We start from the raw sequence: 21,535 nt of genomic DNA, 5'->3' as shown, positions 1-21,535 counted from the left end.
AAGTCTCAATCGACAAAATCATTGGATATGCCGACCAATTTCCGCGATAGAGCCCCCACTTCAGGGAACACTGACCAGCATTATCCACAAATCACGTCCACTTGTTCATTTATCCCTATCGACAGTAGGTTAGGCCCGAATTTTTATAGTGCTGTTACAATATTTAACCTCTCGATTGTCTTACTACATAGTGTTGCCTTCGATGACCGATACGGAGGAGACTAGTCGGTCGAGAGTTCCCATTGTGTATGCTGGGTGTCATGGCCGGTACACAGAGGTACTCTAATGCCTCGCTTTTATTTTCCGAGCTCAGCATTGGTGTAAGTGATAATCGATATACTAGTAAAGTAACTACCAGTATATGGAGAGCCTGCACGCTGTTTCATGCAGTGCCCCGAGGTTGTATAGCCGAAACACAAACTTAGATCGAAACCGTTGGTATCTAGTATGTGCTTTTGTCCACCTAGGATTGTGGGTTATCACGAGCCGGGAATGCAAGGCTCAAGACATCTGCATCAGGTCGTGACTTGAACTGAATGTACGGAGTACATACTAACTACTAGTTAGTACGGAGTACGGAGTAGTAATGTACATACATACTTTCATACATTGCCCCAGTTAGACTCCTTGCATTATGGCCACTGGCTGCTTTGATCATAAATATGACAGCTACTTCCAAATCATTACGGGATCTGCAGGTTACACGTTGATCCTTATTCTCGTTGGTTTTAGGATGTTCTCCCACCCTGCGGAGTACATGCTGCAACTAACCGGAGCACTCGATTATGCGAACAGGTATATGAAAGTTCAATGAAATCGATAACATCAGTCCTTGCCTCAATCTATGGAAGCAACATGGAAAGTATAAAAGATTATAGCTGGAGAAGATCTACTTGAACAATATTGACTATATGGTACAACGCCATACAGTCATGTACGTAACCTCAACCCAGTCGGGATTCGGGAGAGGCTTTTGACTACTACTAGTAAGGGACTACTTATTAAGAGCACTAGTAGTCAATGGATGACTCCATAGCTATAAACTTTTTGGCTTGCATAAAACTTACCAGGACCATGTTTGACTATATGAGTTTTAGTCCAACCGATTGATTCATTACGGAGCCCGTTTGTAGTTTTGACTGTCATTCGATCCGATTGTTATCACTCGCATCCCTCTTCATATACACACTCTCAATTTGATGCTCCACCGTCTACTATTTCCATCCTGATTTTGGTCCACTTTTGCTAACTTTTCCGCGGTCTTTTAAGTTTCCCCCCTCCACTATGTGAAATTCCGCCATGGCCAACCAGATATGTGTAAATGATGAGGACTCCACTGGGTATGAACGATGGAAGACTTCCGTTTCTTCTCTGCCTCTCCTTAAACTTAACCCCCTAAAGTACTAGGTACCTACAGTTAGTTGGGAGCTGAGTGGTACCCATCCTGGCTGACCAATCATGGCCTCGTGTAAATGGGAAATGGTATTGTCAATCTCCATCAGGAGGCTCCAATCTGATTAATTACTTATTATTATTATTATTATTTAAATTCCTTTTTTTTTTTTTAAAAAAAAAAAAAAAAAAGAATTTCTCTTCACTTTGTTCTGTTCCTGTTGAGCCGTTGGATCGATCGCGTTAAGAAGTAACCACAGAAGTTGTCTCTCAATGTTTAATGTGCTTTCAACCCGATCGTCCAGTGAATTAGTAGACTGTAGTTTAATCTCCATGTCAAGGCTTACCATACGTTGACGGTGAAGTTGTATAGTATAAGTTATTGTGGTACCTCTTGGTGGCAGTTTCGGAGCGTCGGCTGATTATTGGTGCTATTTACTACTGCCCAGGGTTGCAATTGCTAACGACAACCAACTTGTCATCTGAGATGCCTGTATTTTATTTTACTTGATTTGACTTAAATTTTTACCACTTACCTTTGCACCTCCCCTTTTTTGTTTGTTCATCAGAGTTTCCCTTGCCTGTTGTATTTTTCTTCTGGTTTGTTTCTCTCTCTCTTTTTTTTTTTTTTTTTTTTTTTTTTTTTTTTTTTTAAATTTTATTTCCTCTCATTCCATCCACATAAGCAGTTTTCTTTTCCCCCTGCAGTCAAGACCAAAAATTCCCCCGGGGCGAAAGTTTCCTGCTTTTTCGCTCGGTCGCTTCCGCCGGACTCGCTCCACATCCAATCAAACCCCCTCTTTCGCTCTTCGCTCTCCCTCACCCTTCTTCCTTCAGCTTTCACCTACCGCCCTCTTCCCGCGTCCCCTCTCCCCGAATCCTTCTACACTCGCTCCCAGTCCCCTGGATATTACCCAAACGCCTGTCGCTGTCGACTCTTCTCACTCCCCCCTTTTTCTTTCTATATTCTCCGCTCGCTCCCCCATTCCGATCACGCCCACCTGTATCAATTGACTATCACCCTCTCCAGGGGCTTGCTCCGTCAAGATGGCAGCCGATATGAGCGGCGAGCAGATGCAGGCAAAGATCACCGCGGCCCGGCGCGAAGCTGAAGGCTTGAAGGATAGGATCAAGCGCAGAAAGGATGAGCTGGCTGATACCACTCGTATGAAACCCCGTTTCCACTGCGAGTGACGAGCAGCCCCCGACATTCGGGGGCTTTCGTGCTATCTGAAATACTGACATTGGCCGTTCAGTCCGTCAAGTGGCGCAAAACCAAACTGACACTTTGCCTCGCATCGGAATGAAACCCCGTCGGACACTCAAGGGCCATCTCGCCAAAATCTACGCTATGCACTGGTCGACCGACCGACGTCATCTCGTATCTGCTTCGCAAGATGGAAAGCTCATCATCTGGGATGCCTACACTACGAATAAAGTCCATGCAATCCCATTGAGGTCATCGTGGGTCATGACCTGCGCCTATGCCCCGAGTGGAAACTACGTTGCGTGTGGTGGTCTAGACAACATCTGCTCAATCTACAACCTCTCTTCGCGTGAAGGTCCTACTCGTGTTGCGCGCGAGCTGTCCGGACACTCGGGATACCTCTCCTGCTGCCGCTTCATCAACGATCGCCGTATTATCACCTCGTCCGGAGACATGACTTGCATGCTATGGGATATTGAATCGGGCTCGAAAGTGACTGAATTCGCCGACCACCTGGGCGACGTCATGTCGATCAGCATTAACCCTACCAACCAGAATATTTTCGTCTCGGGCGCCTGTGATGCTTTCGCGAAGCTTTGGGATATTCGTACCGGAAAGGCCGTTCAGACTTTCGCTGGACACGAATCGGACATCAACGCTATCCAATTCTTCCCCGACGGAAATGCATTCGGCACTGGTTCCGATGATACGTCCTGCCGTCTCTTTGATATTCGCGCGGATCGTGAGCTCAACATTTATCAGGTACGTCGGTTCCACCCCCGTCTCAAACCAACACAGGCAGTAATTGATCTAACCCCGAATCCTCAGAGCGACCAAATATTGTGTGGTATCACATCCGTTGCTTTCTCCGTCTCTGGAAGACTGCTTTTCGCTGGTTATGACGATTTTGAATGCAAGGTAGGTTTAATGTTGAATTTGGCGACGAAATGGACAATTGGCTGACTTCATGCAAGGTGTGGGATGTCCTCCGGGGCGACAAAGTTGGCTCTCTTAGCGGTCACGAAAACCGGGTCAGCTGTCTTGGAGTCAGCAACGACGGCATTAGTCTGTGCACAGGCTCCTGGGATTCTCTGGTAAGCATGTCGCTCGTCGTCAGGGTCGGAGTTCATTGTACTAAACATCTTACTCTCGATACAGCTTAAGGTCTGGGCCTGGTAGAAGCCGAGAACTCCGAAGCAAAAAAAAAAAAAAAAAAAAGCAAAGATACCCTGTCTCTGTCTTGCCATGTCCTTTTCCGATATTTTCACAACATAATCTTGCAGCAATAGGTCGAACATCCGCCGTTGTACGATAATCTTATTTACCGAGGAGCAGTATTGTCGCCTTACTTCCATAATATATGTATTATGTGGGAATGCTGGCGAAGTCATCAAGAAGGGAACGACGAGCTATCAAGGGCAGACTATCAGGGTGGTTGGGAAATTGAGTCGAACCCTGTCACATCGCACCATGGACGCGCTACGACAGAAACATAATCATCAAAAAAAAAAAAAAAAAACAGCAACAAAGTAACACTATTCGATGACTTAGTTACGTGGTGGTCTTAATAATGCTGCCGATCGACAGGCCACGGGGGATGATGGTTGCAGGAGACACCGCGTGGAGATGTCTCTCAGTCAAAGTTGTTTAGCTTCAACCTATACTCCGTGGGCTTTGGAGATCTGCCTTGATTTCTTTTTTTTTTTTTAACACTTCTCTTCTGATATTTACCCATGTCTGCAAATTCCCCTCTTTCCCCCATGTTTTTTTTTATTTTTTTATTTTTTTATTTTTTTCTTTTTCCTTTTGTTCTTCTCTTCTTCTCCAATCCTTGGACTACTTGTGATTGTTCTGTTTTTGATAGCCTCTCTTACGCATTGATTCCTGCATGTACTCTGTTTTTATTATCCAGTGGTGGACAGGGAGGGAATGTTTCCGAATAAGCTATGATGTTTTCCTTGTCTGACTTGTGATCTTTTTTTTTCTTTTCCCTAATTAACTTGCTGTTTCTGAAAGTGTTGGATGTGCCATTTGACTGTTTTCACGAGAGCTTGTCTCGACCTGGAGTTGGGTCTTACTACGTTTCAGCGGCTCCTTTTTTCATCTTCTTTGATCCCCGCCTTATTTTCCTCCACCCCGTTTCATGGTATCTTATGGTTCTCCATTGCAATTAGCTAAGATTTGGGGAGATGATTGACACACTATTGACACATTACTGGTACAAATGGCATACGCAGTTACTTTCGGAACTCTAGTACACAGTGTTGGCGACTGTCAGCTGCTCATAATCCCTGTGAATATAATATGTATTAGACACTTTGCTTTTAGAACTGGTCAGTGCCCAATTGAAACCGGCCCTCCGAGCACCTGTGAAGGAGACATGGTGCGTAATCCGGGCACTTTCCTCTCTTAGCAACTGGACAAAACCGAAGGATGCGCTCCACCTTCTACAGTGGGTGGGTTGGGTTTCGATGTGCATTCAAATTTGAGTGAAGGGACGATCGATTTGAAATAAGTGCCAGCCTGGGGAAAAAAAAAAAAAAAAAAAAAAAGAAAAGACACCCTCGTATCGTGCTCGTGATTATGCACAGACCTCGATCCTGGATGAGCAAATGGATGGCAAGAGAACTGTGTTGGAACTTGGAAGATGCAGGTTTGAAGGATGAATGTCGGTGAGAATGAGCGAAGTAAGCATTGATTAACCGTCAGTCCACGTGGTTGGCTGCTAAAAAAAGCAAAGTTAATTCATTGTCCATCAAAACTTCCCACTTGCTGACTTCTTTCCACGTTGGATCTCAAGAAAACCAACAACAACTTGACCATGACCTGAATGGTTGAGTGGAATGTTCTTCGTCTCTTCTAGTCTACGGCAAATGCTGAAACGGACTCCACTTCTTGAAACACAGCGAGGGAAAAGGGGGTGGGATGCTGATGCCGAGAGGACAATGGGGCACATTAGGATCGGCCCCATCGGACACTCCCTCCGGCTGTTCCAAACTTCCCACCAATTTGTTGTTTCATCCCGCCACTCTTAGCCTCCATCCTCCGTCTCCAGTGAAGTCAATCCGCCTCTCTTTAGCATCACTCTCGTCAGGAGGTTGCACAGACACCTTCTGAAACAACCATCCAAATTAGAGTCGTCATCATCCTCGCCGTTGTTCATTGTTTTGTGCCCCAATTCTGCCGAAACGAACCCTAAAGTGGAACGAGCTACGTGAATCAAAGAAAAGGCAACAGGACAACCCAAAAAAGGAAGGAAAAAAAGGTATTACTCAGGGCAAGAAAAAAAAAGCAAAGAGAAACGAAGGAATACTTCCCTGCCGGTGGTCGCAGATCAAGGCGCAGCCCGACTCTAATAATATCCCACGCCCATCATTGTTCATCCTTCGCTCGTTTAAAAGTCTATATACACCCCCCTCGTGTTCCCTTCCTTTCATTATGTCTTCTGCCCAAGACGAATTCAACCGTCTGGTTCAGTCCAACCGAGAGAAGTATTCTACACATCCTGAGGATCGTGACAACGACTCGGATCACGACTCCAACCCTTCGGACGACGAACAAGATCACCCGCAGTTCTCGGACGACGAGGACCACGATCCCACCATGAGAACCGGCTCGTCCACCTACCATGTCCCAAACATTGTCTTCGATGCCAACACCGGTCCCAAAGGTGTTATAGCCGATGCCCAGGCCTTCGAGCGCGCGCGCGCAAGTTCCTTCCGTAAAACACTGCATCATCCTGACCATGCTAAATACATTGCCGACGATTCCCACCTTTTGCACAATACTCCGCCTCCGGATGGCTCGCTCAGTGATGAGGATGAGGAACACTTTCTCCGCCAATGGCGCGAAGAGCGCATACAGGAACTGAGGAACCGGAGCTTTCGGCGGCCTAGTCCCCGGCGGAGGATGTATGGTTCGGTCGATACAGTCGATGCGGTCGGATACCTTGATGCCATTGAGAAGGTCACATCCGATACGGTAGTGGTCGTCTGTATATATAATCCCGAGGTATGTGTGACACTTCCAATTACTACACGATAGGCTGAAATTTCACTAACTCCTACCGCAGTCAAAGAGTAGCGCTCTAGTAGAAGACTGCCTGGAAGGTGTTGCGCGCAGAAACCCAACCGTCCGCTTCGTTAAGCTCCATCATGAAATTGCCGAGATGGATCATATCAAGGCTCCGGCATTGTTGGCCTACAGAGGTGGTGATGTCTTTGAGACCATCGTCGAGATCATCCGACAGATCCCGAAAGGTCGCGATTGTACCTCCCACACTTTGGAAGATTTACTCAAACTGTACGTTTTACTGGGTCTGATACGCTTGATGTTTCAGATATGCTGACCGTCTCAGATACCGAGTGCTGTAAATATCCACTCGTTCTTACTATTTTCATATATGAAAAATACGGGTCGAAGTGCGCCGGGCGTTATGACTTCTTCCTACCTTAGCATCATTGTCGAGCGTTAGAAATCTTTTCTTATTGCAGGCTGGCAGTGCCATTACTCTGTTTGACTTTTTCATCCCCATGCATATACAAGGTGTTCTGGCGGGTGACGCATTGTGGATCTCATCCTTTTTTTTTTCTGGTTTTATCTCGTTGTCCAGCCATTTGGGTTTAGTGGAGTGATTGAGCTTGAAGATATCCAACATTGGTTCCGTCCCGATATGTCTATATTACCTTTGTGGGGCTCCTTTGCATAAAATCTCACTATGATTGTTCCAATTTCTTGCATTAATATCAAGTTGATTTCAAGTATTGGCGTTATATCTCCGTATTTCATTAGCCGCGGACTTTCGTTAGCAAGCTTTCCGATCTCTTTCTTCAAGGAATCCAGCATCACGGTGCATCCTCCTGTTGGGGTAGTTGTCTTGACTCGTGTATATTCGTTTCATCCATCCTCCGCATGAGTGGGGTAATCTTCCGTTCCCTCTTCTTTGTCTCTTTTTCTTTTTCAATATGTTTGATGTGTCAGGGCCGGTGCCTTGTCCCATTCATCGTACGGTCCATTGATCAGAAATACAAAAAAGCAGTTGGGGTAAGAAGATAAAGGAAGCAGACCAGGATAAAAGGAAAAAAAAAGTGACAGTGATGCAAACAGGTAGATAGAGATGGAGAAGGAAAATGCCCCCCTCCAAAACAATTCACAGAGCGCCCTTCTCTTGCGTGAAATCCCAGAGCATCTTGATCAGGGTGTCTGGTAGGGTATAAAGATCGACATGGAATTCTCCCTCTGTAGGAATCGATTAGTTCTTTTGAATCTTCCGCTTTTCTTTTCGGAATGTGTAGCGTGGTTTCCGTGGAGAACTTACGTTCGACATCGTTCTTGGTGTACGAGTCTGGGGCTTTGTTGTCGTGTACCATCTGCACCACTTGGAGAAGGTCGTCTTCTCCGAGTCGTTGGAGGCCGTCGGCTAACTTGTCCATATCCACCTGCGAAAACGAATTTCATGTTAGGTTGTGCGCTTGGTTTTTGCTATGTATGAAGGTAGTAAGGGCCTTACGCTCTTCTCTGTTCGCTTCTTCTTCTTTGATCCTTCTTCGCTAGCTGCGGAACGCTTAGATTTCACTCCATTCTCGTCTCCGGGAATGGGCCCAGATTCACGAAGGGTTGCCAATAAGGCAGGCTTGGGGTTTTTAAATGTCTGACATCACGTATGAGCGGTTTCACTTGAGTGGATGTATGGACAGGGACGAAGACGGAGACACTTACGATGACGTGCTTGGACTCGTAGCGTGTCTGTGCAAAGTTGAGGTCGTGTGTCAAGTAATGATCCTTGTCGGCGTGAAGGGTGATTTGCATGTCGAATTCACCCCATCCTTCTTCTGAAATCCTGAACGGGGGGTTCTTGAAGGCTGTTGTCATTTTTGCGCGTTAGTGATATTTCCTCAACATTCCCGAAGGCTTCCGGCGATAACGCTTTCTTAAGAGAGTTTCAAGCTCAGGGCGTGCGGCTCAATTTGTGTAGAGGGAATATACACCAAGTGTTGGAAAGATGATAGGAAATAACGTACTTTGAATGGACCGATCCCCGAAACTAGGATGAAGTGTATACGTCACCTTGTCGAAGACGTTGGCCGGCACTTGCTCCCCATGGTCATTGACCAGGTAAATCTCGATAGACCACGCCCGGAGGGGGAACCCTTCAACACCCGAATCTTTGTTTCTATCGAAGCAGAGACGCGACCTGTCAGCAAAAGCCACAGCTAAATAAAAAGCCCTGTTGTCATCCCCGTAGCTTATAGTTATAGCGACGTGCAGAAAAACAAAGTTACCGCGCCTTGGTTGCTTTACAATCGCGACAACAAAAGTCAAGGTAACCAGTAAGTTTAGGAAAGTGTGACAGCGACGGGCGCGTAGGGTTGGCTGATGGGGATGGAATGGTTTCATTATAATGGGAGGGAGATCGGCGTGCAGGATTCAACATACACAACATGCTGTTCTGTGACCAGCCGGACATTCCTCTTGACCTAAATGGGGAGAAAGAGAGCGTTAGTCGAATGCGACAGCAAGCTGATAAACACATTTGCCAATTGGAGAAGACGGCGATGCGATGAATTGAAACAATCAGGAACTCACGTCGGGCATTTTGCCAGCGAACTTTGGTTACGCCCACCGGGAGGGGAGTAGAATAAGTGGAAAGTACTCGGTGAATGATGAGTTCGAGCTATCGAGCTCGGGGATTGCGCGAATGAAAGGTGAGGCGAGGTCGAATAGGACGCTTGTCGGTGAGATTCTACTAGGACTCCGATTGGGTGGAACCCTCAGAGATCGCGCGATAACCGCGTAAGGGTGTACCTGAATAGAGAGTTGTGGGAAGAAAGGTATTGAGGAGGGAAGAGTTCGGAGGGAGAGTGAAGAAGGTCGGCAAGGAAGAGGGGGGCGGATGAAGCGATCCGACTGACTTGACTTTCAGGCATTCACGACTTAGACGTTAACTGGTGGTCGTGGTCAACCTTTGCCGCTAGGGACCCTAAACCATCCAACATCATGAAATACCAGAGCTCGATACGCCCGTTCTTTCGAAGAAAAATTATGTGACTGATGACTCTACCCTACCCTTCCCATCACTTTTAAGGCCTATCGTCACCGCATATATGAGCATATGCACCTAACATATGCCAGCGGTGAAGTCTTGCAATAGCAACGAGATCTTTACGCGTGACACAGGAGATCTATATTTGATTTTATGAGATTCAATACATAACGGGGTCATCGTGCATTTCAAACATATATTTGCAGGGGTCCAGGGTCTACTGATCTACTGCCATATCAACATACATTCAACATCATCTGGTGAGGTTGAATGTGTGCCGGAAGCTGGCTCGCGATCTTGTCGCGACCGGTGTCAGTGAACCGTTCTCGTCGCGTAGTCGTCGGGGGATGGGGCTGGAGGATGTGACAATATCGGAAAGGATGTGATAGGGAAGGGGATTCAGATGGGTTAACGCTGTGTTGTCCACCGGCGAGTCTTATATTCACTCGTAGTGTTTTGAAGCAATCAAAAGGGTAATTAATGATAGTTCATCAAGTAAAACTCATTTCAGCCCACTCGGGGGCAAAAGTTTTACTGGTCGGCGAGGAGCTTCTCGTTCTCCTGTTGAGCCTTTTCGAAAGCCTCCTTGAACAGGTTGGCATCTAAAGCTCAGTTAGCAAAGCCATAATCGAAAACACATCTCGTCACGAATATCAACTTACTCTCACTGTTGGCGAAACGAATAGCCAGGGTCTGCGCCTCGGGCTCACCCTCACTGACATCGGCAGTGGCGTTCCAAACCCAGCTGCGATCACTGCCAACGTTGGGGCTCAACTTCATTGCAGGGACAACTAGATAGGCCATCAGTAATCCGGGTGAAGAAAAGAACAGGGTCCATATGCGCCAAACTTACTGTAGTGGTTGGCGCAGACCTTCAGGGTCTTGTCTCTGCGCATCACCAGGCGAGTCTTCTGGTTCTCCTTGTGCTTGAGCAGTCTAACATCGCCAGTACCACGCTCCTTCCATTCCTTGCTCTCAGCGTCGAATCGGAACAGCTTAGCGCGCATCTTGAAGGTCTGCTCCTCAAGTTCCTCGTTGGTCTTGGTTTCCACCTTCTCGGTCAGGCGGATAACAGGCTCAAAGTGAACATCAGGGGACTCAGGTGCTTCATCCTATAGATTAATGAATCGTTAGCCACCTGTACTGAGGCTAATCGAACTCGTAGCACGATTGACTCATAAGAGCCAAAAACATTGGTGCAGGAAAGTGATGATGATGTAGAACGCATGTTGAGCAAAGGAGCAGTCTAGCGAGCCAAAGGAAACAGGTACTCACGTCTTCCTCAGTTTTCTGAGCCTTGGAAGAGCCAGATGGCTCATCATTGTTATCCTCAGGTTCTTCCTTCTTTTCCTTCTTGGGACCACCGCCGAACATAGCGAAAACGCTGTCGGTTGTCTTGGTAACCGCCTCCTTAGCTGTGTCAGCTACGGCCTCAGTTGTAGACTTTTCCTCCTCAGTCTTGGGAGCTTCGGTAGAGGTGGTGGTCTCCTCGGGCTTCTCAGCCACCTCAGGAGCGCTGGTAGTGGGGTCAGGCTTGGTCTCAGGGATGTCGGACATGATGACGAGATGGGGATGAAGTTCTGCTGAGTTTGTGAGTTCCAGTGATTTCGGGCTTTAGTGGGAGCGCAAGCACATACCTATTGTTTTGAGATGGAAGAAGTTTTAGGGAGATGGTTATAGAGAGGGGGAGAAAATATGGTCGGCTGTTTTTGTTGTAAAAGGTGGGGGGTAGTTCATTGCCTCCGACCTAAGGCCGCTAGTGCCACCGCCTTGAAAGCCTCTTCTTATATTCTGCGGGCCACCTTGGGGAAATATCATTAAAGATTTCTAGGCGAAGAAAGAGTGGTAAAATCAAAAAAGGGTTTTTAGCATTTCACATGGTATTCATTACTACATAGCAACTGTCCCGAAACACTAACGTAGTTCCAGGCCTTTAAAAAAGTAAATGGAAGCAAAAATATCATGACCCTTTTCGCCTAGGAACAAGACAAACCATCCCTCCCCGAATAGCAGGAGGGGGAAGAAGAAGACGAATAAGGAGATGTACGAGGGAAGAGAAACACACTGAAGAAGAATAGGCACCGCAGGCACGTACGAAGAGCAAATACAAAGTTTGAAGCCGTGAACATAGACTAGTAAGCAAGGGTACAAGCCCGCAGCTTTTCTCACAAACATTCAGAGTGTTGGCACTTTCGTTTCATCAAGCATTTAGCTCTTCTCTGGGCCTTGTCTAGCGTATGGATCTTCCTTGCATTTCGAATATGGTCCTTCACAGATTTGAGTTCAAACCCATGTGCTTGATTGCTAATTCGATGCCATGTACCACTGATAATCTCCTGCGTCTCTTGGTTTACTTTGATGGTCTTTTCCTGCAGGACTGATGATACGGCGAGGAATGGCTGGACAGCAGTACGTCTGACGACTTCAGAAAGCTGCTTGGACATCGAGACAACCACGTCTTTTGTCTCAGAAAGTTGCCCAGTGCCATGACGGAGAACGTTTGCTTCTCGGCGTAAGAGATGGGTTTTTTTTACAACATCCCCCATAATGACTTGCAAATCAGTGCAAAGTCGACTGTATACTTCTGATAATCCAACTTGCGCGGTGTTGAAATCCCCCATAAATTGGGACGAGATTACATGTGCTGCCCGCCTCCAATTTGCGATCTTTAGCCACGGGGTTCCAAAGTCCACCGATGTGGTTTGGTGGAGAGGAGGTCTTGAAGCCATAGTGACTGTGACGTTCACAATTCCATACGCATCCCCTCGATCAAGTTTGAGTGTGTATACTCCATCAAACAAGCGAGAGAGCTCATATTCGAGCGGTTTGGCTCCTCGGCTCACTTGGACATCAAATTTTGGCTGTTTTTTCCCGGTCAAAGTTTTATTGGGTGGCTTTATCACAAGGTGGCAATCACCAACTGTCTGAATCTCAAAGCCATCCAACTCCTGCTTCTTAGGAGGGGACAATAGCCCGCCCATCATGTTGTCCAACTGAGAATGACCCTGGTGATGGTTCCCCAAAACTTGAACATTGGTCACCGATGAAGACAGTGTAGAGAGTGAAGTTTGTTTTAAATCATTTGCGGTGATAATACTGGTAGAAGTACGGCTCGGGGCATTGGATACAATATTGGAAATAACCGATCGAGAAACTTTTTGGGGGAATAGAATTGAAGTAGCACGCAAAGCTGAGTGTGCTAGAATGGTAGCTACGCTTAAGAGAACGGTGAGAGTGATTAAACGCAGCACAGGCGTCAAATCACGGTTGTCATTTAGGAAAGGGATGAAGGGTATTTTTGTTGTCCACTTCTCAACAAAGACGAGTGGCTTCCTCTGGAAGTTGCCGGTATTCTCCAGGGTGATGTTGTCAGACCTCTTAGTATAAATGCTCACCAAAGAGGCAAGATTCCTATTGAGCTGCCCTGGCATGATACTCTCAAAAGTCTCTAGATCAATAGGATACCTTCTTAGGACTGTGGCTTTTCCAGTCAGCGGATGACGAGACTCCAGGCACATGTGGAGGCTATGGTGATTCAGAGGAATTACTTCGGCCAGATCCCAAAGCGGCTTCTCAGATATAACCATAGCCGGAATGCCATGCCTTGCCATGAAAATGCGAGCCAGGTTTTGGGTCTCCATCACAGTTGCAGAGTCTCTGCTGGATAAGAAAAGAATCGCTACATCAGGAACGGTCCATTCAGTTGGGGATGAGACGCAATACTCGCCCCCTGTCCAGAAAGATGTGCAGGATGGCCGATTTTTGAAATCCAATCTAATGGTGTTGGGCTTATCATTTTGACAGTCAACAGAAGCTCTAGGGCACTCGTCAACAATAAGTTGGACATGGATTGGAAGGAGCTCAGCGAAATTAGGGACTGCGCCTGTCCCGAACGATGTTGGTACAACGTGATATCTAGAGGATTCTGTGGAACTGCTTTCAAAGTCACTACAGGTGCTCGACACAAGGACATCTCCAATTTTGTCGAGAATGATGTTTCGAAACTCAGTATCTCCGATATAAAGCACACGGAACGGCTTATCAGTGTCAAGGCTCTTCTTCGTCATAGTTTGTTGAACGGTGGCTGTAAGAATTGAGTCCTGCAGGTTGACAGAAAACAGACTCTTCAGCTCGTCTGCTTCGATACCTTCAAACATACGGATAGTGTGTTTCAGTTCCACTTGTTCAACTTCAGGCCAATTTTCAGGCTCGGTAAACTCTATCGATTCGGTTGATTGACGAAAAGCAGTCTTCGTGGTTATGTTACTGTCATCGATAGAGCATCTGGCCTGAGGGAAAAGAGCGGGTAGTTCCTGAGATTCAGAAATGTTGCTTTTCGAGTCATAATCGTCTTCTTCGTTCCCATAAACCTCGCTACCGCTATACTGCTCGTCGAGGCTTGCAACGTCATCCGGACCGGCTTGGTCAATTAGAGACCCAACGTCGGTTTGTTCAGAGCGGCTACCATCCTCAGAATGAACGTCGGAAGCGCTCAGTGTTGCCCAGCTGTCGCTCAGTGGTCTGGGCGTGTAGTCCGCCAGATGACTTGACGTCATACTGATAGGCCTTGAGCGGGACAACCACTCTTCAACTGAGCCACTTAGAGGAGGAAAAGTTGGGTACCGCAGATGTGAAGAGGATGAGGCGAGGGATGGGCGTCTGGAGTGAGGCCTTGGAGAGTCAGCCATGTCGTCAGTGTGGAAGTAGCATGGGGCAAAAGTCAGAGTAAGCCAGGTCCAAAGACGCGGAGATTCGGTCGAGTACAATAGACGTAGGCTAAGCCAAAGAGCAAATAAAACAAAGATCAGCGGGAGGATACGTTATCTGTCGAGAGGGAAGCTTTTGCTCTGTCCGTTTTAACGGCAGAGGGCTGTTTTCGTGTGGATATCCCTCGATAAGCTCAGCCTAAAAAGCGGATGCCCGATGACGAGGCGGACGTTGTGGGGTGAGGGAGGGTCCCGGGCCCGAGCGGAGTAGTATATTAGACGGTTCTAAACCCGTGACCAAACTGATGATGAAGAGAATCTTTTCGATATCGAGTCTATAAAGTTCTCAGCATGGTAAGACTCAGATTATAGATAGTGGCGTTGTCAAAGGTTGAAGATGACCGTGGGAGAAGATGTTAGGAGGATAGAGTTGGAGATGGTGACTGCCACGCGCGGGGCACATGACAGGGAGATCTGTGGTGTGCTTACTAGTACTAATGACTAGGCACGGAATTCACCTGTCACGGTCCGAAGGAGGATTAACTGAACAGGAAGGTATACGAAAAGCTGCGAATCTATGGATATTACTTAGGTGGCCTGCTTGTCCCCTTATTGCCTGGATCTCTCGAGCACTACTAATACTTTATCATGTGCACTTCTTCTAAAATCGAGCTGATAAGGCATCTCTTTATCTCCTATCAGGCACCCACTAACCTGAAGGAGCCTAGTTGATGCAGCTAGTACTCATTGCCCAGCCACGGCCATTAGTACTACTAGTATTACTATCCAGCCTTGAGGAAAGATGTAAAACCCTTTACATACAAAAAGAAATCTCATACTCTATGAATAAGCCATGCTGGGAGTCGTTTCTTTGCGTTCTTTGCGGCTATGCATCTAAAATGACCTAGTTTCACCAGGATTTCAGAACAAGGAAAGGAAGAGAAAAAAAGAAGATATGTACAATTCATGACATAACGGCGAGAAAGGGTAGGAATAAAGGTGAGATATAGAACAGGGCAAGGCAGTGCATCAGGACATCGGGCATAGATTAGTGGTCTCTGCAAGGATAAGCGGACCAAGAAGGGTTAACGCCGCAAGTAGTTCCATCTTCATCGGCCCACCGAAACTTAGTATTGTACCCAATGACAGCCACGTTCCTGAGGTGAACGGAACATACAGTAATATGCCAAAGAGAATTGCGGAGCAGGAGGCATAATCGAAACCAGGCTAGCGCGCATCGAGCCTTGGTCAGAGGCCGCGAGAAACAGAGGCGTGAAATTCTCAACGTAGCCAAGAGCGACGTAGAGAGAACGGTCCTGCCTGTGGAGAGACCGGACATAGATTCCGGTAGAGGTTCTCGGTGACTAACTTGAAGCTGACGGCTGGACAGTAACCGTCTTCTTCCAGAAGAAAGTCTCCCTGTTTTAACAAGAACGCGGCAATCCAAGTGAAAACATACAAAGCACGCTAGATGAATTTGTGAATATTGATGAGAATGATCACACCATTTTCCATGAAAGAAGCTGTCAGATCCGTTGAACGCCGCCCAGAACCCCACAGCCAACATAAGATGACGGATCAAGCAACAATAACTCCAACGGCAACCCGAGTAATGCTCATAGTTGAACAAAAAAGGCATGGAAACGAGGAGGCGGTGACTATACAGCGGACAAAGCATGAAGTTGCCCGAATCTAGGGAGAAGCCCAACCTCCCGCAACTTCTACCCACTCGGCAAGACAGCTGCCTTGTTTACCCTCAACATCCACGATATCTGTGTCACACCTGCACCTGCAACCGACACCGTTCTCTTTGACGGGGTCGGGATTTGCCCAGTACTCGTCCTCTTCGAACCGCGCTTTCTCATCTTCCGTAGTCATTTCAAGCCACGGGATTCGTGGGAGTTGTCGGGCGGGAGCGTTAGCGGGGCAATGTTGGATGGTCGTATGGCGGTAGCCAAAATCGCGGAAATAGTGGATGTCGCTGGGCGAGAGAAGAACGCCTGCGGCTAGCGAGTGGATAGGCGCATCACCCCACTGTGATTACGTTGTTAGCCTGCAGGGAAATCAGGGTTCTGGGGAAGTCTCAGATACTTACTCTTTCCATCCAGAAACCACCGCTTCTATCCATCATTTCAAAGAACTCTTCGTATTCCTTACTGCGGAACCAGTCCAAGCGTGCGATTTCAAAGTTACTCCAAAAATGGCACATGTTATACTTTTCGCCTTCCATGGCCTCAGGGTCGACATCGGGAACAGTGTTCTCTCCAGGCTCATTTTGCAGGATTTCCTCGGGAAGCTTATCCTGTTTTCCTTCCTCGGGCTTGGGCTCCTCCTCAGGTGGCCTTTCGAGGAACATCTCCCAAAGTCCCTTTGACTCGAGATTGTGTTTCCGCTTATAGGCCGATGCATAGCGGAAGATGTTGGGGACAGTCTCACGAAGTTCTTTAACGGCAATCGTAAATCCATAGGTTTTATTTGCTTCAGCCATTTTGACGAAAGGGTCGCTATATACGTGTAAGTGATGGATGCTCAATCTCAGTACGAAACGGTGCCAAGGGTTGATCTCACTAGGTTATGTCACAAAAGTAACTGATCTCTGGCTCCAGACGCCAGTACCATTCATACTTCATGAGGAGGGGATGTTTGTAGAAGAAGCTGTCTACAGCATTAGTACCTTAGAAAAGTAACGCTGAACCAAGTATACTGACCCAGAATAGAATCTGCACATATGGTGGTAACTCTCCATTCCACCATACATAATAGCGGCGTCACCCTGCTTTCTGATGCCTTCCTTTGCCACATCATGGTCAACCCACTTTGGATAACCCCACATGGTATCGTCAATCTTGCCGAATTCCACAGGAGCACTTGTATAATTCTTCACGGTATCCTTGAAATTGTCATCAAAATCGCCGTCGTTCAAAAACACGTAAGGATAGTGGAACCATCGGTTGAAATGTCTCTCAATTGACTTGAGAGACTGGATGACGCCGTCCAACTCCTTATTCCTAGCGAGAACGACGAACGCAGCGTTCGCACGTTTGCCCTCAACCTCTTTCTCAACCTGCAGACATCCTGAGGCGAAGACCTTGTCATGCTTTTCACTTATTTTTCTAAAAAGTGCGGCAGAGTTGTTAGTGACCGAGAACATTAAAGGGTCTGTGCATATGTTTCAAGATTATACTAACCTTATAGATGGAGGTGTGCCAGCTGGGATTAAAATACCCCCGGGAGAAGAAGGGTGTCGAACAAAAAGAAGCAAAACCAGGACTATTACAAGGCATGGAAATAGTAAAACAAATCCCAAGGGTATAGAAATCGATGAATTGCCCTTCAAGCGTATTCTTCTTTTAAAGAACGCGAATCTGGAAATGGTGCGGCCCTTTTCGCGCGAACCGTCATCCACAGGGAGACTCGGCGAAGAGGGCAGCCATTTTGAGATTCGCTGCGTCAACCCCATGGGCGCAAGGCTGACACTGCGTCGATTAAAAAGAGATCAAGCCAAGTAGTGTTAACAGAATCCACTGAACATGAAAGAAATTTTGCGGAAATCCGGGGAAGACTGAGTCAATGACTGCCGTATCTGAGTGAAAATCGGGGTTGCTGAAAGGGGAACGGTTCGCATGCAAGTAACAGTGAGGTTAACCCACACTTCTAATGCTAGCGAGATACGCTCCGAGTATATGATATCTTATGCGATTAATAGGTTTATTGACGAGAAGAGATAAAGATGTTGGCCACCGAACATTAAAAAAATAGAATAAAAAACGAGCGGCCGGAGGAAATGCCTCCTTTCCAACTTTTCCCCTTTCAGTTGTCGGCCAGATAGAGATGGCGGGAAACGTTGACAGCAACGCAGGGGACTGATGTCCTTAGCAATGAGGCCGGGAACACGGAGCAAGTCGACGAGCTCATCAATCGCGTCAGGCTGGAAGAGGAACTCGGGTGGGAGGTCGGAGACTGCGGGAGGCAATCGATGAAATGAAAGATTATTTTGGGGATGGGGATGGGTGGAAGTTTCGCCAAGACCAAGGAGGCGCAAGCGGTCATGGTCACGGACGGTAAACTTACCCACTAAATTGGAAGGTCGCAAGTCTTTCGTATGTTTCTAGTACGGGTTTGAATACCGTACTCGGTATGGAACCTCCGGAGTCCGGAGAGCACCAAGCAATCGCTGGTTAGTAAATTATTGCTTAGGCGCTGCTCGCCCATCAAATTGATTACTAAAAATTAGCAACACAAGGAATAGGATGATGGCGCTTGAATCTACTATTCCAGTTATTTTCACCCTTGGTTATCCTTGGTTATCGAACTCGGTCAGGGATCCTCTCATAGGGGATTTCAGACTTCACTATGCATATGTATGGGAGAGCCCGAAGCTTAAATGACCTGCAAGACACGTACGTCTTCACTGGATTAGCCAGTATTTACTTAAGCTGTTGCACGATAGTTAGATGCTTGGTATGTACCATCATTCCAAGAGGTCTAAGGGCACCACGGGACATTTTTCTATTTGTCTTTCCTTTCTTCCTTGTCTTTTAAACTTCCCTAAAGCCTTGGCTTTGTTGTTGCTATCATTCGGTAGTAAATAGTTCCAAGTTACGATTACCTATTAAGCGCCCCAATGCACCAGGGGGATAATAAGAATGGAGTACTCCGTACTCCGTCAGTGCACCAGACTATAAGAAGCCTGTAATTATTACAAGTTTACGGAGTACTACAGCCATCCCCAAAGCATGGGATTTATTACAAGAACGTTAAGATAACAACGAAGGGATAAACACAAATCTATATACATACAACTGAGTGAGCACCAAGAGGAATCTCCATGATTGCTTTGTGAGGTTGTGAAGGGGAAATCACGTAAAATCGTCCTTTCGGCATCACCCTAGCCTTAAGATTCGACATGATCACGGTTGTCCACGCTGTTGGTCACAGAAGCTTACCCCAGTACTAGTACATGCCAGTCTTCATAACTATAGAAGTTGCTGACAAGATATGTGATATCGTAGCAGCCTCATAAGATAGCCTTAGCAGCAAGGCAATGAAACGAAGCAAGTCACACACAACATGGTAAGGCTTGGTACAAACGATTCTGGGATATGTACGGAGTATGGGGTATTGGCCTAAAAATTTCCCTATATCCGTGCTTTATGGAGTAGTATCGACTCTATTTGAACGGTTGACCTAAAAGATGTATTGATGCTGTACACATGGCAGAGCGTAAGGTGTTGTAAAGGGGTACTTGTCATACATTGTACCGTGGACCGGTAATTTATGCATCCAGAACCCTGAAGCTCCACAGGTCTCCACGTGACCCCTTGGCAGTAAAAGGGATTTGACAATGTGGCCTTTTAGCCCGTTCGACAACCGATGTGCAGCAGGTAGGGCATCACAGTCGAGATGATAATTCTTCCACCCATATGGCACGATCCATATGACTTCTCATAGACTGTCGCATCTAGACTCAAATGTCATTGATCATCTCATGTTTGCATTACATCAACTAGCAGCTGTATTACAATAGCCATCGTGCAGAATCCACTTCACGTTTGCCGTGATTGGGTCACTAGAGCTCTGCTACAAGTGTCGGTCCAGGTGCATCGGCCCTTATGTATGTACGCCCCGTGTACTACTAGTAGTATGGACGCGACTACCTAGAAATTCCGTAATACCCTACTACTACCTGTAGGTCCACGAAACATGCATACATATTACAGAGTGTTTGGAGCTTACCGCTCTTGACCCTTCGGAAATTCAATCGCAAAATAGGAAGTTGTGTCGGCCCGGTATGCTAGGGCTGTGTATGATCAACCCCGTAAAGGTCTTTTTCTACTAAATAGTACTTCCTTGAGTATAGTACTTATTTAGTTGCTCTATGCAAGCTATACAGGCAGTATGTTGCCCAGTACTCCGTAAGTAGTACGACTTTGCTTTCATCCAAGTATCTATTAGTAGTAGATAGTGCCAGAAGCCCTGTGACACATGACTCGTTATCTTCTGTCTCACGGATGATAATTGGTTGTCTAATATCCTGTATGCGGGGACAAGACTCAGTGACCAGGCGCTTCCAAATCGAGTCTCACTATCATAGTACTACGGAGTAAGAAGAACAGATCTCACTTTTTCCTTCGTCGGTTCTTCACCAATTCGCCTGTCTTCGTGAGTTTTTGACGAACCCTTGGGGTTCAAATAGAGCTTAATCTTAGAGAACTCAAGTCACCTCGGAAATAAGCCCTACTAATTATTTTCCAAGACCGGCGAGGACTAACTCCATCGCCGGCACAATAAAAACCCAACATTCGTATACCAAATCTCACCGAGGGACCTGAGGATTCAGTTCCTAGACTGGCCCAATGCACGAAAAGTAGTTTTCGTTTCAGTCCGCTCCTGACAGCCTACGCCGACGAGGGACATGTTGTTTTCAATCTCATACGATGGTAATAGTATCCAATATGAATCTGCTGCAACTCTATGCTTGCCCTTGGATTGAATGGTGTGTTGGTCTTCGCTCTAATCTACACTGCTGGAGGTCTCCCAGTGAATATAAGATCTTGGTAGTATGCATGTTTTGACACTGGTAAGGTGAATAAATGGACTTGAGTTGTAATGGCGACATGATGTTGGGCAACCAAGGCCAGACAATGAATTCATATAGTATGTCAGTTAGAAGATGGGATATTGTCGATTGATCAATTATGTCGACGGCCCCCAATCTTGTAAGGGAAGCCGGTCCACCTAAGCTGCATGGCCATCAGTCCTACCATGTTCTGCACCTTTCAACTCACTACTACTAATGATCTCTTTAATTTTGGGACACTCTTTCCTGAAGAGGACAAAAGGGGGGGGGGGGGGGGTTTCGTATCTATGCACTGCAACCGACCATGGTCCCTCAAGGTCGATGACCAATTAATATTGTGTAACTATTTACGGAGTATTTCATCCATGGATCCAAAGCGAGACCAACCCTCTTGCCGGCAAACCGGCAAATATCGTCTGGCTATCTGTCTCTCTCACACTAGAGAAAGGGGTAAAAGGAGAATCAATCCACCGAAAGTCTAGTCCGTTGGTTCAACGTTAGACTATTGCTTAGCTTGGTGATAGTTATGTAAGTTAACAAGCGAGTGGACTGGACTTGAATTAACTACTGTGGGCCGGTTAAGTATACATGTTGTAAATGTGTGTTGG

General features: G+C 46.7%; 8 protein-coding genes across 8 annotated transcripts; 3 read left to right on the top strand and 5 right to left on the bottom strand.

Moving 5' to 3' along the window:
* Nucleotides 1-2,066: 2,066 nt before the first annotated feature.
* Nucleotides 2,067-3,817, top strand: BDV38DRAFT_263401 (WD40 repeat domain-containing protein). The gene is made up of 5 exons (XM_032056178.1): nt 2,067-2,557; nt 2,649-3,361; nt 3,428-3,517; nt 3,574-3,693; nt 3,758-3,817. The coding sequence occupies exons 1-5, from the start codon at nt 2,440-2,442 to the stop codon at nt 3,776-3,778; spliced, it is 1,062 nt and encodes a 353-aa protein (XP_031907836.1). The 5' UTR covers nt 2,067-2,439; the 3' UTR covers nt 3,779-3,817.
* Nucleotides 3,818-4,356: 539 nt separating this feature from the next.
* On the bottom strand, nt 4,357-5,133 carry BDV38DRAFT_263400 (uncharacterized protein). The gene has a single exon (XM_032056177.1). It carries the CDS (start codon nt 5,076-5,078, stop codon nt 4,851-4,853), a length of 228 nt encoding a protein of 75 aa, XP_031907835.1. The 5' UTR covers nt 5,079-5,133; the 3' UTR covers nt 4,357-4,850.
* A 904-nt stretch (nt 5,134-6,037) lies between these two features.
* Nucleotides 6,038-6,972, top strand: BDV38DRAFT_288353 (phosducin family protein; the record flags this gene model as incomplete). Its single annotated transcript, XM_032061018.1, has 3 exons — nt 6,038-6,610; nt 6,672-6,901; nt 6,957-6,972. 3 exons carry the CDS (start codon nt 6,038-6,040, stop codon nt 6,970-6,972), a joined length of 819 nt encoding a protein of 272 aa, XP_031907834.1.
* A 776-nt stretch (nt 6,973-7,748) lies between these two features.
* BDV38DRAFT_275647 (putative Ran-specific GTPase-activating protein 1) lies at nt 7,749-11,198 on the bottom strand (the record flags this gene model as incomplete). The annotated part of the gene is made up of 10 exons (XM_032058068.1): nt 7,749-7,837; nt 7,917-8,037; nt 8,109-8,249; nt 8,318-8,460; nt 8,620-8,771; nt 9,035-9,067; nt 10,177-10,243; nt 10,304-10,432; nt 10,495-10,753; nt 10,917-11,198. 10 exons carry the CDS (start codon nt 11,196-11,198, stop codon nt 7,749-7,751), a joined length of 1,416 nt encoding a protein of 471 aa, XP_031907833.1.
* A 187-nt stretch (nt 11,199-11,385) lies between these two features.
* On the bottom strand, nt 11,386-14,582 carry BDV38DRAFT_230819 (uncharacterized protein). Its single transcript, XM_032052932.1, has 2 exons — nt 14,461-14,582; nt 11,386-14,300 (listed from the first exon to the last, which is right to left on the bottom strand). The coding sequence occupies exon 2, from the start codon at nt 14,195-14,197 to the stop codon at nt 11,807-11,809; it is 2,391 nt and encodes a 796-aa protein (XP_031907832.1). The 5' UTR covers nt 14,198-14,300; nt 14,461-14,582; the 3' UTR covers nt 11,386-11,806.
* A 622-nt stretch (nt 14,583-15,204) lies between these two features.
* On the bottom strand, nt 15,205-16,228 carry BDV38DRAFT_230811 (uncharacterized protein). The gene has a single exon (XM_032052931.1). It carries the CDS (start codon nt 16,023-16,025, stop codon nt 15,396-15,398), a length of 630 nt encoding a protein of 209 aa, XP_031907831.1. The 5' UTR covers nt 16,026-16,228; the 3' UTR covers nt 15,205-15,395.
* On the bottom strand, nt 15,526-17,982 carry BDV38DRAFT_230725 (glycosyltransferase family 15 protein). Its single transcript, XM_032052930.1, has 5 exons — nt 17,536-17,982; nt 17,056-17,460; nt 16,916-17,002; nt 16,443-16,851; nt 15,526-16,381 (listed from the first exon to the last, which is right to left on the bottom strand). Exons 1-5 carry the CDS (start codon nt 17,805-17,807, stop codon nt 16,040-16,042), a joined length of 1,515 nt encoding a protein of 504 aa, XP_031907830.1. The 5' UTR covers nt 17,808-17,982; the 3' UTR covers nt 15,526-16,039.
* A 528-nt stretch (nt 17,983-18,510) lies between these two features.
* Nucleotides 18,511-19,032, top strand: BDV38DRAFT_263388 (uncharacterized protein). Its single transcript, XM_032056176.1, has one exon. It carries the CDS (start codon nt 18,701-18,703, stop codon nt 18,887-18,889), a length of 189 nt encoding a protein of 62 aa, XP_031907829.1. The 5' UTR covers nt 18,511-18,700; the 3' UTR covers nt 18,890-19,032.
* The last annotated feature ends 2,503 nt before the right edge of the window (nt 19,033-21,535 follow it).

The sequence above is a fragment of the Aspergillus pseudotamarii genome (genome assembly GCF_009193445.1).
Source record: "Aspergillus pseudotamarii strain CBS 117625 unplaced genomic scaffold BDV38scaffold_99, whole genome shotgun sequence".
Taxonomy (NCBI): Eukaryota; Fungi; Ascomycota; class Eurotiomycetes; order Eurotiales; family Aspergillaceae; genus Aspergillus; species Aspergillus pseudotamarii.
The sequence above is the reverse complement of the archived record's forward strand: the minus strand, read 5'-3'. Positions and strand labels throughout refer to the sequence as shown.